At 32.3% G+C, this 13643-nt stretch overlaps 2 protein-coding genes across 2 annotated transcripts; both read left to right on the top strand.

The window, feature by feature from the left end:
* The first annotated feature begins 2510 nt into the window (after positions 1-2510).
* CPISCA (chloroplast-localized ISCA-like protein) lies at positions 2511-5679 on the top strand. The gene is made up of 3 exons (XM_020360150.3): positions 2511-2748; positions 3938-4156; positions 5386-5679. The coding sequence occupies exons 1-3, from the start codon at positions 2601-2603 to the stop codon at positions 5526-5528; spliced, it is 510 nt and encodes a 169-aa protein (XP_020215739.1). The 5' UTR covers positions 2511-2600; the 3' UTR covers positions 5529-5679.
* Positions 5680-9726: 4047 nt separating this feature from the next.
* On the top strand, positions 9727-12776 carry MGP1 (MALE GAMETOPHYTE DEFECTIVE 1). The gene is made up of 7 exons (XM_020359889.3): positions 9727-9890; positions 10351-10441; positions 10550-10694; positions 10834-10944; positions 11356-11502; positions 12052-12174; positions 12499-12776. Exons 1-7 carry the CDS (start codon positions 9852-9854, stop codon positions 12563-12565), a joined length of 723 nt encoding a protein of 240 aa, XP_020215478.1. The 5' UTR covers positions 9727-9851; the 3' UTR covers positions 12566-12776.
* Positions 12777-13643: the final 867 nt, after the last annotated feature.

Here is a 13643-nt window from a genome sequence, read left to right as displayed (position 1 = left end):
TGGTTTTAATCCTAAAGGATGGGTGGGTGGAAGCGGATCCTCTCTCACCTTATTTGTTTGTTCTGTATATAGAGACTAGGAAGTATGGCGCAATAGGAAGTAGAGGGGGGGTGCGTGGAAACCGATCTAGATTTTTCAACCTGGTCCTGCATTATCCCATCTATTTTTTGCAGATGGTATGTGCTTCTGTTTGCTCGAGCGAATAGGAGACAGACACTCTGTGTACAATGTGTGCTATCCTCGTTTTGTTCTCTGTCAGGGTTAAATGTGAGCCTTGATAAGTCGCAAATTTTGGCCTCGGAGGAGGGATCTCTTGTGGGCAGAAAGAAATGATTCAGAATTTGTCTAGTATTTGGTTCACTAAGAGATTGGATAAGTATTTGGGCTTCCACATGTATAATGGTCAGATAACTCGCCAAGATTTTAATGTGCTCATTGATCGTGTGGAAGGGAAGTTGACTGCTTAGAAGGGTCGACTTCTAAATAAGGTTGGGAGGGTCACCCTAGTGAATGTTGTCATCGCATATCATTACCATCTTATGGCTTGCAAGTGCAATGATTACCAAGTTACATTTTTGATTATGAGGATATAGGACAACGAGATCGTTCATTTGGAAAGGTGCTACGAGTAAGGGGCTCCATATGGTAGGTTGATATAAGGTTACCCAACCTAAAAAGCTTGGAGGGTTAGGCATCCGAAGAGTTAGGCTACAAAACACAACACTGCTATAGTATGGGAGCTACTACGTCCATCGGGGCAAATTTGGTGTAAGCTACTTGTTTGTTTGATAGATGAGGTCAACAAGGCTCGTCGGTGTGGAATTCCATTCAGAAAGCCTTGGGTAGTCTAGAAGAGGCATTCAAGTTTAAGTTGGGGAATGGTATCGCTTCATTTTAGGAGGGTTTCGTGGGTGCTGAATACGTCACTGGCCAGGATGGTCCCTTACGCCGGTCCGTGTCAAGGATGTGTGGAACGATTGTGGCTAGAATTTGGATAGTCTCTTTACCAGAATGCCTAGTGAAGTGGTGCAAGTCATTTTAGAGGTTAATCATATTTTAATGCAACATGTGTCAGACCTTTGGGTTTGGCATCCTGTTATTACTGGAGTTTATATGACCACAAGTGCATATAAATGGCTCCATGTCAAGGAATATGATGAGGGGACTAGTGGTTGGACGTGGAGTTGGAAGAATATGCAATTATCAATGAACATTCAATTTTTCTTATGGTAGGTCTTTCATCTTCCATTACCCGTGCAAAGTGTTATTGTGAATAGAGTGTGTGATCTGTTAGTTGGCCAAGTTGACGTTGCCCGTTAGTGCCAAAAAATCTTTATGTCATTTTGTTTACGTGCCCACATGTGATGACTTTTTGGTCTATATGTGAATACGATCAGTTGCAAGTTTTGACTGAGTCTGATGTTTCTTGGCTTGCATGGCCGAAGGAATTTATTAGTTTGAATGGAAGTTTAGCTCCCATGATTATGTGGAATGCATGGTGTGCTCGACATAGGCTTGTGTTTGAGCAGAAGGAATGGTCCTGTTTGGAAGTCTATCACATGGTAGTCTCATTAAGTATAACACAAAGCGCGCTTTTGGTGGTTGTCCCTCCAAGCCTGCACGTAACATTTTAGTGATGTGGACTCCTCCTTCTCAAGATGTTGTTGCGCTAAACGTGGATGGTAGCATGCAAGGAGATCTAAAAACGGCTGAATTTGGGGGACTTGATCGTGACTAGTATGACAAATTTCTCTTTGATTTTTATGGGAAGATGGCTTCGGTGGATATCCTATACGCAGAAGTCATGGCTTTGCTGCAAGGGTTACAGTTATGTTGGAACTTGGGGTATTGGAAGGTTGAGTGTTATTCTGATTCACAATGTGTGGTAAAAGATGAGGTTGGGGCTTATCATCGATTTGTAAATGAAATTATCATTATTAAACAACTGTTGGCTAAAGATTGGGAGTGCACTGTTTGACATGTGTTTCATGAAGGAAATCAATGTGCAGACTTGTTAGTTAAGGTTGGTTCTACTTGGACAACTCAACTAGAGGTGTTGTATATGAGACTCCAGATTATCTTTAGTATAGTTTGGTAGCAGATGTCAAGAGGGTTGCGCTCTTCAGGAAAACTAGTTCTATTTTTAGTTGTTTTTTTCTTTTCTTATCTCGATTGCAAAAACAAAAAAAAACAATTTTTTATGTAAAAAATTCAAATCTTAGTTATATTACTAATAAATTTACTGAATTAACACCCCTAAGTATTTCTGTTCTTAGGTGATACTCATTGATTGTCAAAGTCTTACTTTGTTTTCATTTTTTCTTTTCTTTTCTTTTTTTGGCATGAGCTATTTGTTATTTATTTATTATTTATACAAAATTTTAGAAGCAGAGGGTGTACAAAATTCAAAAGGTGAAATATAAAATAAAATAAAAAGCAACACTTATTTATTTGTTGTAAAATTAGCGGTTGACATTAAAAACATGAATAGCGTAGAAATATCAAATTCGCAAATCCAACTCGCACACGACACCATGCTTCAGATTTGAAGGTAGAAATAGGAAAGCACGTGCTCTCTCTCTCTCTCTCTTCAGACTCCAATGGCTTTCTCTGCAACTGCAATGCACTCTCCTCAATTTCTTCGCCTTCCCGTCTCTCCGCCTCCTCAATCTTCACTCTCCTTTCGATTATCACTGCCAAATCTCAAACGCCCTAAGCCACTCTCTATTCGATCAGTTTCACTTCCCGGTACGCCTTATGTATCCTTTTCATTCCTCTTTTTCAATTTCCTGTTAATTTCTCTCTTAATTACCAACGTCCCTCACAATTCAATATTAAGATTATTGCCTTACGCGATAAATTATTCCGCCACCTAGAATATCATAAATTGTTTATAGTTTACAGGAACGAGTAACGCACCTTCTTCCATTTGAAGATTTTGTTTCGAATATTCTAGTTTCCGTATGATAATAGATCCGATAATTTTCTAGATTTGTAAGCCCTAATTTCTGTAAGCTGTTTTCATAATTTATCCCGGATACTAACTTATTTGAAATAGTAAGTTGAAATTAGCTTATAATCTCTCTCAAATGCTTACACTAGAGTTTATATTATAAGATAAATTTAAATAAGCTGTAATTATGCTCTTCCAAACGCATCCTTGATACCTATTTTTTTCTCTATCGGTTGTTTTATACTGCAAAGAAAGGATGTAATAGTCAAATTAGCCAATGAAAGATATGATGTTAGTCATGTTAGTCTCTGAATAATGGAAATTACACATAAGGTTCTTGAATAAACATTTCTCTAGTCATGTTAGTCCTTGTTTCAGGAACCTTAAAAACTAGTTTGACCATCTAAATGCATAATTAGGACCACAAGTGTGCTTTTCATTATGAGCAACATTGTTTTTAAAAGACTAATTTGACTATTAACATCAACCAGTGTTTTTCCTCTAGGTGGGTTCAGCTATATGGGTCAAACGATGACATAATTGGAGGAAAATAATAGGAGTTTTAATCTGATACTCTGTTATTATAAATTTTTGGCACTTTAATGTAACAATGAATTGGGACATCAATGGAAGAGCTTGCCTTCCTTGGTAATTGTTATCTTTTAATGATTTGGCATTGCATAATTAGATGATGGTGTAAAGAAATTTTACAATAAAGATGTAGATGATGGATATAGACATTTTGAATTTCCTGACCTAAAGAACTCTCTTAGCAAGTGTTTTGGACTAGTGCTCTTAGTAAATCCAAGAAAAAGCTGGACTTTTCTGCTATTGACATTCACTTTGGTTTTAATATCATTAACCAGAGTGCGACATCATACTTTGTATTTCGCTATATACTAGGGTGCTATGTGAAATACTTTTTCCACCCTAGTCGGCACTTTAATCTTTGCTTTCACTCATCCCCGCCTCAATATCTTTCAGCTGCACCAGCATCCGGGTCTGCAGCCCCTGCAATTTCTCTTACGGATAATGCACTGAAGCACTTGAATAAGATGAGGTCTGAAAAAAATGAAGATTTATGTTTAAGAATAGGTGTCAAACAGGGTGGGTGCTCTGGTATGTCATACACAATGGATTTTGAAAACAGGGTTAATACAAGGCCAGATGACTCCATCATTGAGTATGAAGGTTTTGAAATTGGTATGATTCATATTCTGGTTCTTATCATTATAATTTATAATTCACAAGGTAGGATTAATTTCGTATTTTTCTGTGTGGTGATTGGGTGGGGGGTTGTAAAATATTTGGCATGCTTTAGCTACATCCATTATAATCTTAATCATGTGTTTGTGGTAGGAGGTTTTGCTTCAATGTTTATATACATGACTGATTTTAGGCTATTAGCATGTAAATATATCTCTGTGCAGTAAATGCCTTATTCTTTACTTGGGGGAGGGAGGGATTCTATGGAATACAAAAGGTTTGAAACTTAAAAGAAGCATTATTTATTTCTTTAATCGATGGCAAAAGTGTGTTTTTATTTAGAATATAACATATTCTCCTACAGGGATTAACTAATCATCCTGGGTCCTACTTCCAACTTTCATTACAGTTTATGCCCATTGTTGTTGCTTCCATGTATCAACTGAGTGTGATTCACTTTAATTTTATTTTCAAGAAATGCAAGCCAAACCCCTTCTACCTTTATGTTGATTCAATGGGAAAGAAAATTAAATCTGAGACTGAATTGAAAGCTTGGTCCCCTCAACATGATCTGTTTTATTTCTTTTTCAGATTTGATTGCTAGAGATTTTTCATTGGATCAACAATTAAAAATGTTATTTTATAGTTGTTCTTTTTGCTGTTAAGACTGCACTTGGATTGCATCCAGTATTAAGCTTACAGTATTTGGTAAATAAAAGGAAGAACAATGAGCAAACTGTCTCCCACCATATGCTAAAGCAAAAATGATGCGTTTGTGCATATATATATAGACAGAGAGAGAGAGGGTGTGCAGGAGATCCAATTTCTCCAAGAATAAGTCTTGGTAGACTTCACTCAATAATTTATGTTTTATATTAAATTTCAATCATTAAATTAAGAGTTTTTAATACATAGAACAAGTTTACAAATTTTTTAAAAAATTTGAAAACTATTTGATACTTTCTTTCATTAAATTTTTTTAATTTAACAGTTAAATTGTCAAAATTTGATGGAGAATATGAGTTATAGAGTGGAGTAATCTACTAAGACTTATTTTTGGAGTAAGTGAATCCTTCCTCTCTCTTCATATATGTATATTTTCTTTTTCCCTTTGGTCCACCGTCCATTATATATTTCTATGATCAATGTATCAACTTCCGCGCTTGTTTTTGTTTTAAGTCTTAAACCAGCACGACATATTTTGACTTCTCCATTTATTTCTGCAGTTTGTGATCCTAAGAGCCTACTCTTCATATTTGGCATGCAATTAGATTACAGTGATGCTCTGATTGGAGGAGGCTTCTCATTCAAGAATCCTAACGCGAGTCAGACTTGTGGATGTGGTAAATCCTTTGCCGCTGAAATGTAAAATCATGTTTATAGACAATAGTTACATACTAAGCTTATTGTTTCAAGCAACACTCTGGACTAAATATAAACTTTTATTACTAACATAAATATATTTATCTGCATTGTCATAAAAGAAAAAGTACTGAATGTTTGTTGTTTGTATCTGTTTATATTTGTTGTGTTGCATTAATCATTAATCTTTTCGATTTTGTTGATGTAAAAATACTGGAAGCAGAGTTGCCAATGAAACGAATCACGTTCATGCCTACTGAGCTATATTTTGATTGATGGAAAGAGTGGAGATAAAATGGAGTGGAATAAAACAAAATAAAATAAAACCTTCATTTCATTATTGTTTGGATGTGTTATGATTGAATGAAACAAAATTTCTATTTCATCTGATTACTCTCAAATTGGAGCGAAAGAAAAATGAAGGTAATCAATGAAATAGACTCCACTAATTTACATTATATTCTAACCTCGTTTTACATTTCCCTCCATTCAAACATAGCAGAACGTACCTACTGATTTCTGAAGTGTATGATAGAAATTAATTAAAAACTGCTGTATTTTATAACTTGCAGTTGATTCATAAAAATTATGTTTCTCTTATCAGTAACATTTTCGTTGAGTTTGATCGCAAGGAGAATGTTAACAAGTTGTCTTTAGGACACTAGAAAAGTAATAACAAAAATTATGGAAAAATGTTATTTATATGTTTTCACCATATTTTTCAATATGATTTTATCGTAATTTCTTAAAAATATTTATTAATCTCTTAACTAATTTTCTGAAGGTGCTTGTTTGTAGTATCCGTATCATATAACATGGGATTTTTTTTTATCACATTTAATATTTTAAGGCATGGTTAAAATAATATTAATGCTTTTATGGTAGTGATTTTAGCAAAAGTAGCATATAAGTTAATTAAAGGTTTATAAATTAAAATTTGATCAATATAAATTTGTTTAATACCAATTTATTTTAATAACTTTTAACTTAATTTTATAAACTACTTGAAGTGGCCCTGTTTCATACTTGAGTATGTTTTATAAACCCCTCGATGCCAAACACTGTTTATTTACACCAAATGCATCACTGATATGATTTTATTCGATAATTCTTGTTTAGGGATTCCTGACTATCCAAATCCCCTGGATTCTTTTAATGATATTGGTATAAAAATTGATTTGTCTACATGATCTAAAAGTGTATTTTAACCAATCAACTAACGATTTATACACTTATACTATAACCAATTTTATAAAATTCAAACAAGTGTAAATATGTAATTAAATGAATAGAATTATATTTTAATTTGATTTTTATCAGTAGTGTTAAATAATATCTAGGCTTAATTGCACTTTTGGTCTTCCTAATTTAGTGTAGGAGTAATTTTGGTCCTCATAATTTGAATTGCTTAACTTTGGTCCATAAATTTAAATAATGGGCAATTTTAGTCCCACAAATAATTTACCATCCAAAATTTAACAGACGTTAATAATGTGAATTTTATGCTAAATAGACATTAATTATATATCATTTAATTTCTTACGTGTCAAATTATTTAATATTTAAATTTTGAATTCAAATAACATTGAAAACAAAATGAAAAGGGTATTGATATCAATCGTAGTGAGAATTTTTCACTAGAATAGAATTTTTTTTAAAAAAATTTACCAAAAAAGCACCTTTCACTGTTCACGTTCAAAATTCGGTTCCCGGGGAATCGAATAATGAGCTGTTAAATGTTTTTTTTTTTTGCATTTTGGATCTGAGCATGTTGTAAAACTGGATCCAGAACAGCCCGTTCTCCTTTCAGAACGACCCGTTCTCCTTGCAGCACTTGCAGAATTGCCCATTCTCCTTTTAGAACGGGCCGTTTCGGATGCAAAAATACACACATGATGATGGATCAAAACGGGCTGTTCTACTAGGACGTTCTAGTTTCAAAATTAACAGATTACGCGTGCAAGCAGAACGGCCCGTTCTTCTTGGAGAACGGCCCGTTCTTCTTGGAGAACGGGTCGTTCCGGTTGCAACGTTAACACGTATAAGAAAGAGAAATATAAAATAAATGAATTTAAAATTTTTAAAATTTGAATATTAAATAATTTGACACGTAAGAAATTAAATAATATATAATTAATGTTTATTTAACATAAAATCTATATTATTAACGTCTGTTAAATTTTAAATGGTAAATTGTTTGTGGGACTAAAATTATCCATTATTTGAATTTATGGACCAAAGTTAAGCAATTCAAATTATGAGGACCAAAATTGCTCCTACACTAAATTAGAAGGACCAAAAGTGTAATTAAGCCTAATATCTATCAACGGAAATGGATCCTTTCTAGCTTCTGCCTATGCAGCAGGGGAATACAAAAATAACCGAAGATACAATATAATTGCTTTAGAAATAATAAAGAGAATGAATAAAAATGATAAGAGTGACCAATGGAGGATAATAACTAATAAGAGAGACAGAGAAGAAGAGAAATAATAGAAGTTTCTATTGAAGAAGATCCGAACCCATTTACCAGCCAATACTTTTTTTTTTATTAGTGAAAAATATTACAACAATTATAATGAAGATCGCAAGTCTTCGTATATATATCTCAATTTTTTACTATTAAAAATCATCTTACTAATTTTATTAACACTTATTTAATTTAAAGAAATATATATAATTTCATCATATCATATTATACTTGAAATTATATGCAAGTTTTCGTACATTTATTCTAATTTTTTACGGCTACTTTTATTAATATTCATTTAACTTAAAGAAATATACGTAATTATAACATATTATATTTAAAATAATAAGTATCATTTAACCATTGTCATTGATTTAGTGATAGGAGATTAAGTATCATGCATATGGTTTTAAATTCAAATCTCGATATCATCGATGTAAAATATATGAAGATTTAATTTTAATTTTTATCAAAGACTTTGTAATCTTACATATTTAAATATAAGTTACTTTTTATATTCGTATGAGAATTTCTCTTTCTAATGAGTGTCTTTTTCAAAATTTAATAATAATAAAAATAGTGATACGAGAGTGTTTATAATATGTCTGGTCTTTATCTATTGTCATTTTGTTTTTTTCATTGAAATTTTAGTTAAAAGTTATAAAATTTCAAAATAGTTGGATTGGAAGAACTTATATAATTATTTTAATAAATTTAAACTGAATCATCCTAATTGACAAAAATAATTAAAATTATATTTTTCATACATTTTCAAATGTTTTGATGACTTTTTAATTGTTGTATTGTATCAGCAACTTGATTTTTAGCCTTTTGAATGCTGATGTTTTATACAACCTTTTTTTTAAGCCAATTTTTTCTTAAAATATAACAATTTGCATTTCGATATACATTCACATTTTACAAATCAATTTCGTAGACTTAAATAACTAATAGAATCTTACTTCCAATGAATTTTATTAGATTATTTTTTCAAAACATAAGCACTACGAGAAATCAATAACTTTACTCAATGTAATTAACAACCAATCAAACATCACTCGATGCAATAAACAATAAATCCATGTCACACTCACACAACAATTGTTATCGTTACAATCAACATACAAAAAATTATGTCATTATATTGCAGCAAAACTTAATATAATGAACAATCAACATATATAAAGTTTAAGGTGGGTAATCGATGAGCTAGGTTTAGAAATGAAGAGAAATAAATAATCATAAATAAGAAAAAGAAAGAGTATGAAATTGATTACTGAAGTCCAAGTGTAATATACTAGCTCACGAGCATGTATAATTAAAGGTAAGTACATGAGTTAACTCACAAATTTTGTAGTCTAATTTGTTTTAAAAAATTATTATTTTTACTAGCATTATGCGAGGATTTTTAAATATGAATCATTTTAGTATTATGTTAGGAAATAAGTATAAGTATTAATTTTAGTATGTTTTCAATTTAAAAAATATTTTACTCTTTCTACCTTAATATGTTTTAGATTATATATATATATATATATATAAAAGTTTGATAAAAAAATTAAAAACCCATTGCGTGATTGTTATTTATTTATTTATTTTGAAAATCAAAGTAAAAGAAGAAAGAAAAAAAAAATTGAGAGAAGAAGCAGAGGAGATTTCGGAAAAGAATACATATCGAACGGCTGTGGTATAAGATGAAGCCCATTGATGAGACGTAGGGTGTACCCTACCAGATTACTCACCCCCTTGCGATTCGTGTGAAACTCATCTCATTAGAATTTAGAGAGAGAGAGAGAGAGAGAGAGAGGTATCAAAGCGAAACGAAGAAGCCCTAACCAACGCAACAACACCAACTCACTCATGGCACTCTCTTCTCGTCTATTCTCCAAATCCAAATTGGTATCTCTCATTTCCTTCTCTGTACAATAGCTACGAATTGTTGCATCCATTGCATTTCTTTTGATTTCCTTGTTGTAATCTCGGGATCTGCATTGCTTTCAATACATCCACCCATATCTCATTATCCATTTTCATGTTTTAAAATCAAAATTATTCGAAAAGCAGATAATATTCGCTAGATTTCCAGGGTTATCGTTTTCGCCAATTAGGTTTTTCTTTCTTCGCCGATTCCATTGTTTTGGGGAAATTACGTTTATCACCTGCGTGCGCCCTAGGAGTAGTCAATGGCCACACAATTATATAGACTTGCGTGATAGTGTGTGGAAATGAATAATATGAAACTCGTGTGTTCCTGATGGTGGATGAGCATGAATTGTTTATTAATTCAAAAGCAACTATGTTTTTGATTTACCTACTGATTGTTTTGCCATGTGCGCTTTTTTTCCCCCATTTGTTACAGATCTATGGCAGTCAAATACTTCTGCAGAAGGAGTATGCTATTCCAGTTCGTCACTTTGCTAAAGAGTCTGCTCCTGCCCTTAAGGGAGATCGTGAGTTCTCCTTAGTTTTAAAAATGTGCATTTTTATCTTTAATATAAATTTTGTTATTTTTTACGTTGCATCTTCTGACGATGTATTCGTTGATTGGATGGGAAAAGAGATGCTCAAGAACATTTTTGTGGAGGTGAAGAGCAAATTTGAGACTGCCATAGGAATATTAAAGAAGGAGAAGATCACCATCGATCCAGAAGATCCCGCTGCTGTTTCTCATTATGCAAATGTCATGAAAACAGTTAGAGAGAAGTGAGATTCTGTTTTACCTTATTGTTTATATCAGACTATTTCCGTTCAATATTTGTTGTTTTATATGTTGTAATCTTTCACGTGTTCTTTTTATATGTTTTAATCATGTTATGCCTACAATGTCTTGTGCATTCTGCAGGGCTAACTTCTTGTCTGAGTCCCAAGATATCCTATCCACCATTGAAATGGAGACACAGGATATTCCAGATGCCCGAACCTATCTTTTGACTTTGAAGGAAATAAGAACCAAGTGTGTGGTGATATCTAATCTACTCTCCATTTTGTAACTAGATGTAATTATTGATATGTATTGTGTGCAGTGTGTCCTTTTACTTTTTCATTAATACCTGGTTTTATCATTTTGATCTATGTAAAATAATTCTTTCAATACCATGTGCCTTTTTGTATTAATGTTAATGATAATGCTTTTTGTTTTAAACCTCCTGTTCTAAAATTTTTGTCAGATCACTGTTCTTTTATGAAAATTGTGACTACGCTAAACTATTATCGAGAATTATTTGATTTGTTATTTTATCTTTTGAACCTTGTTTATACTTGTGTTTTATATATACATGTAGATAAAATGCTGCATACAACACAAACATCCCTTGGTTCTGGATGTCCTGAGCATGATCTCATATTTGTGTTTATGTTTTTACAGGAGAGGTCTTACAGATGATCTTGGTGCAGAGACTATGATGATAGATGCATTGGACAAAGTTGAAAAGGAGTTAAAAAAACCTTTACTGAGAAATGATAAGAAAGGAATGGACCTTCTCTTGGCAGAGTTTGATAAGATTAATAAGAAGTAAGTTCAGATTCCCGGGTCTCTTTCTGATCCAGATTCAAGCTTTTATTTGTCATTTTTTATTTCACTTGCATTTCATGGATTATGAGGATGGAATTCATTATAAACTTTTAGTGATTTTATAAATATTTTTCTATGGTTGAGTGGTATTTACACCCTCATTATATAGGAAAGTGCTCATTTCATTAGATGGTGTAGAGGTTTTTTGCTATAAAATATAGGGGAGGAAATTTTGAGTAGATGATTCCAATTAACTCATCTAATTTCCGTTGTTTTATTTGTTTTTGTTTCTTTTAAAATTTATTTAACCTTGCATCACATTCTTTTCTTGTTGGGGAATTGTATAGTTTATTCTTCATCTGTTATCACTCGGCCTCCTTTTATTGCTTGTGTATTCCATTTGGTTTTTTAAATTCCTAATTTGCTCACGAGGATTCTGAACTGTTTAAATCTTTTTTGGATGAGCACAATAAATTACTGAGTTGTAGTTTCTTTCTTTCTCTTTCTTTTTCTTTTGTCTCCCTTCCACCTTTGGTGGTGCCACCTTAGACTTGGAATTCGAAAGGAAGATCTATCAAAGTATGAAGAGGAGCTAGAACATAAATTGGCCAAAGCACAACTAGAGGAACTGAAGAAGGATGTTCTCGAGGCAATGGAAACTCAAAAGAAGAGGTATTTATAATGACGTCATTTCTTGTTGAAGTATTTCCCCCCTTCTCAATTCTCTTTAGTGCTTTTTGACACAACGCCATTGACAAGCACATCATAATTACCTTTCGTTTTCTGCTTATTTTTAACTCCAAAGGTTTATGGCTTTTGAACCTTGAACATATGAATATAACATGGTGACCAATTGATGCGAAGAAATTGGAATACTGTTTTCTCCTCAACAGTTGGAAATACTTTTTACTTGTGTCTCTGTGAGTCTATGTGCAGAAGGATAGAAATTTTAAACTATAGTAGGATTTATTTTGCCTTGTCTGTTTGCCGTTTCAGGGAGGAATTCAAGGATGAGCCTGAATCAGTCGATGTCAAAACTTTGGACATTAGAAACTTCCTTTAGAACGTCTTCAAGATGTTTGCATAAGTTACAAATTATTGCATTTGGATAATGATGAAGCTGTGTTTCTTCAATAAGTAGACACCAATGATTATGAAGTGTAACATTGATACCAGTTTGAAGATTCTTGAGCCTTTTCAAGGTCTTTGTATTTCAAATTCCATGTTAAACTGGAAGTTGAGGCGATCAAATTTTCTCAATTTTTCTTCTGTCATGTTTCCCAAGTATTTATTCATATTGATATTAATGTCTGTTCCCAATTCGGATCCCATCCATCGATTAATTGAAATTCCATGACACAGGTTACAATTTTCCAGTATTTAAAATGAAGTGTTCCACAATCCATATACCCTAAATAAAAGAAGTACGCTATCAATTGTCAGATTTTCTAGCTTAATCTTTTATGGATATGAACATACAAGTTTACAGATTCACCTTTTGGATTCGTAGACTGAGTGCTATATGCCAAGTAGTTGAATTAGTTATTCTTTGGCCGTGGAATGATAGTAGAAGAACGATAACTCCTTATTGAAAGCAAGTTGAAGTTTTTATTTATTTTTTATTCTAATTGTTATATGTATTGAAGTTGTTTCTTTATATATAAAATTGCATCTTGTAATGTTTCAAAAGATGTCGCCTGAGAAATGACGCGAAATTATTAATGTTTTTATAAATTTCTATTGTTTCAATGGGGAGATTATGCGTGCATTATTCAATTTTGTTTTAAACATTCTGATACGATGTTGATGAGAATTGTCAAGCAATTAGTATCGTGGGAGGTTTTGTACATTGACTTTGTGGGGATTTGTATTAGATGTCATGTTTGAAATAGTGTTTAAGACAATTTAATTATAGTTTTCTTATGCAAAATTTTAATATGGGATTTGTTTGTGTATTGTTTTTTTAGGGTAAAATAATCAAAATTTTGTTTTTTTCCCTCTTTTAATGGATATTCAAATATATTTTATTATGTATAAGAGAGTTCATTTGCAAATAACATTTTGTTTTTTCTCCTTAGGAAAATTGAACTATAGAAAATTATATGGAGAGGCAACAAAATTATCTACAAAATACCATAAAT

The sequence above is a fragment of the Cajanus cajan genome, chromosome 2, assembly GCF_000230855.2.
Source record: "Cajanus cajan strain Asha chromosome 2, NIPB_CcT2T_4, whole genome shotgun sequence".
In the NCBI taxonomy this organism is placed as follows: Eukaryota; Viridiplantae; Streptophyta; class Magnoliopsida; order Fabales; family Fabaceae; genus Cajanus; species Cajanus cajan.
Note: the sequence above shows the minus strand (reverse complement) of the source record. Positions and strands in the feature narration are given on the sequence as shown.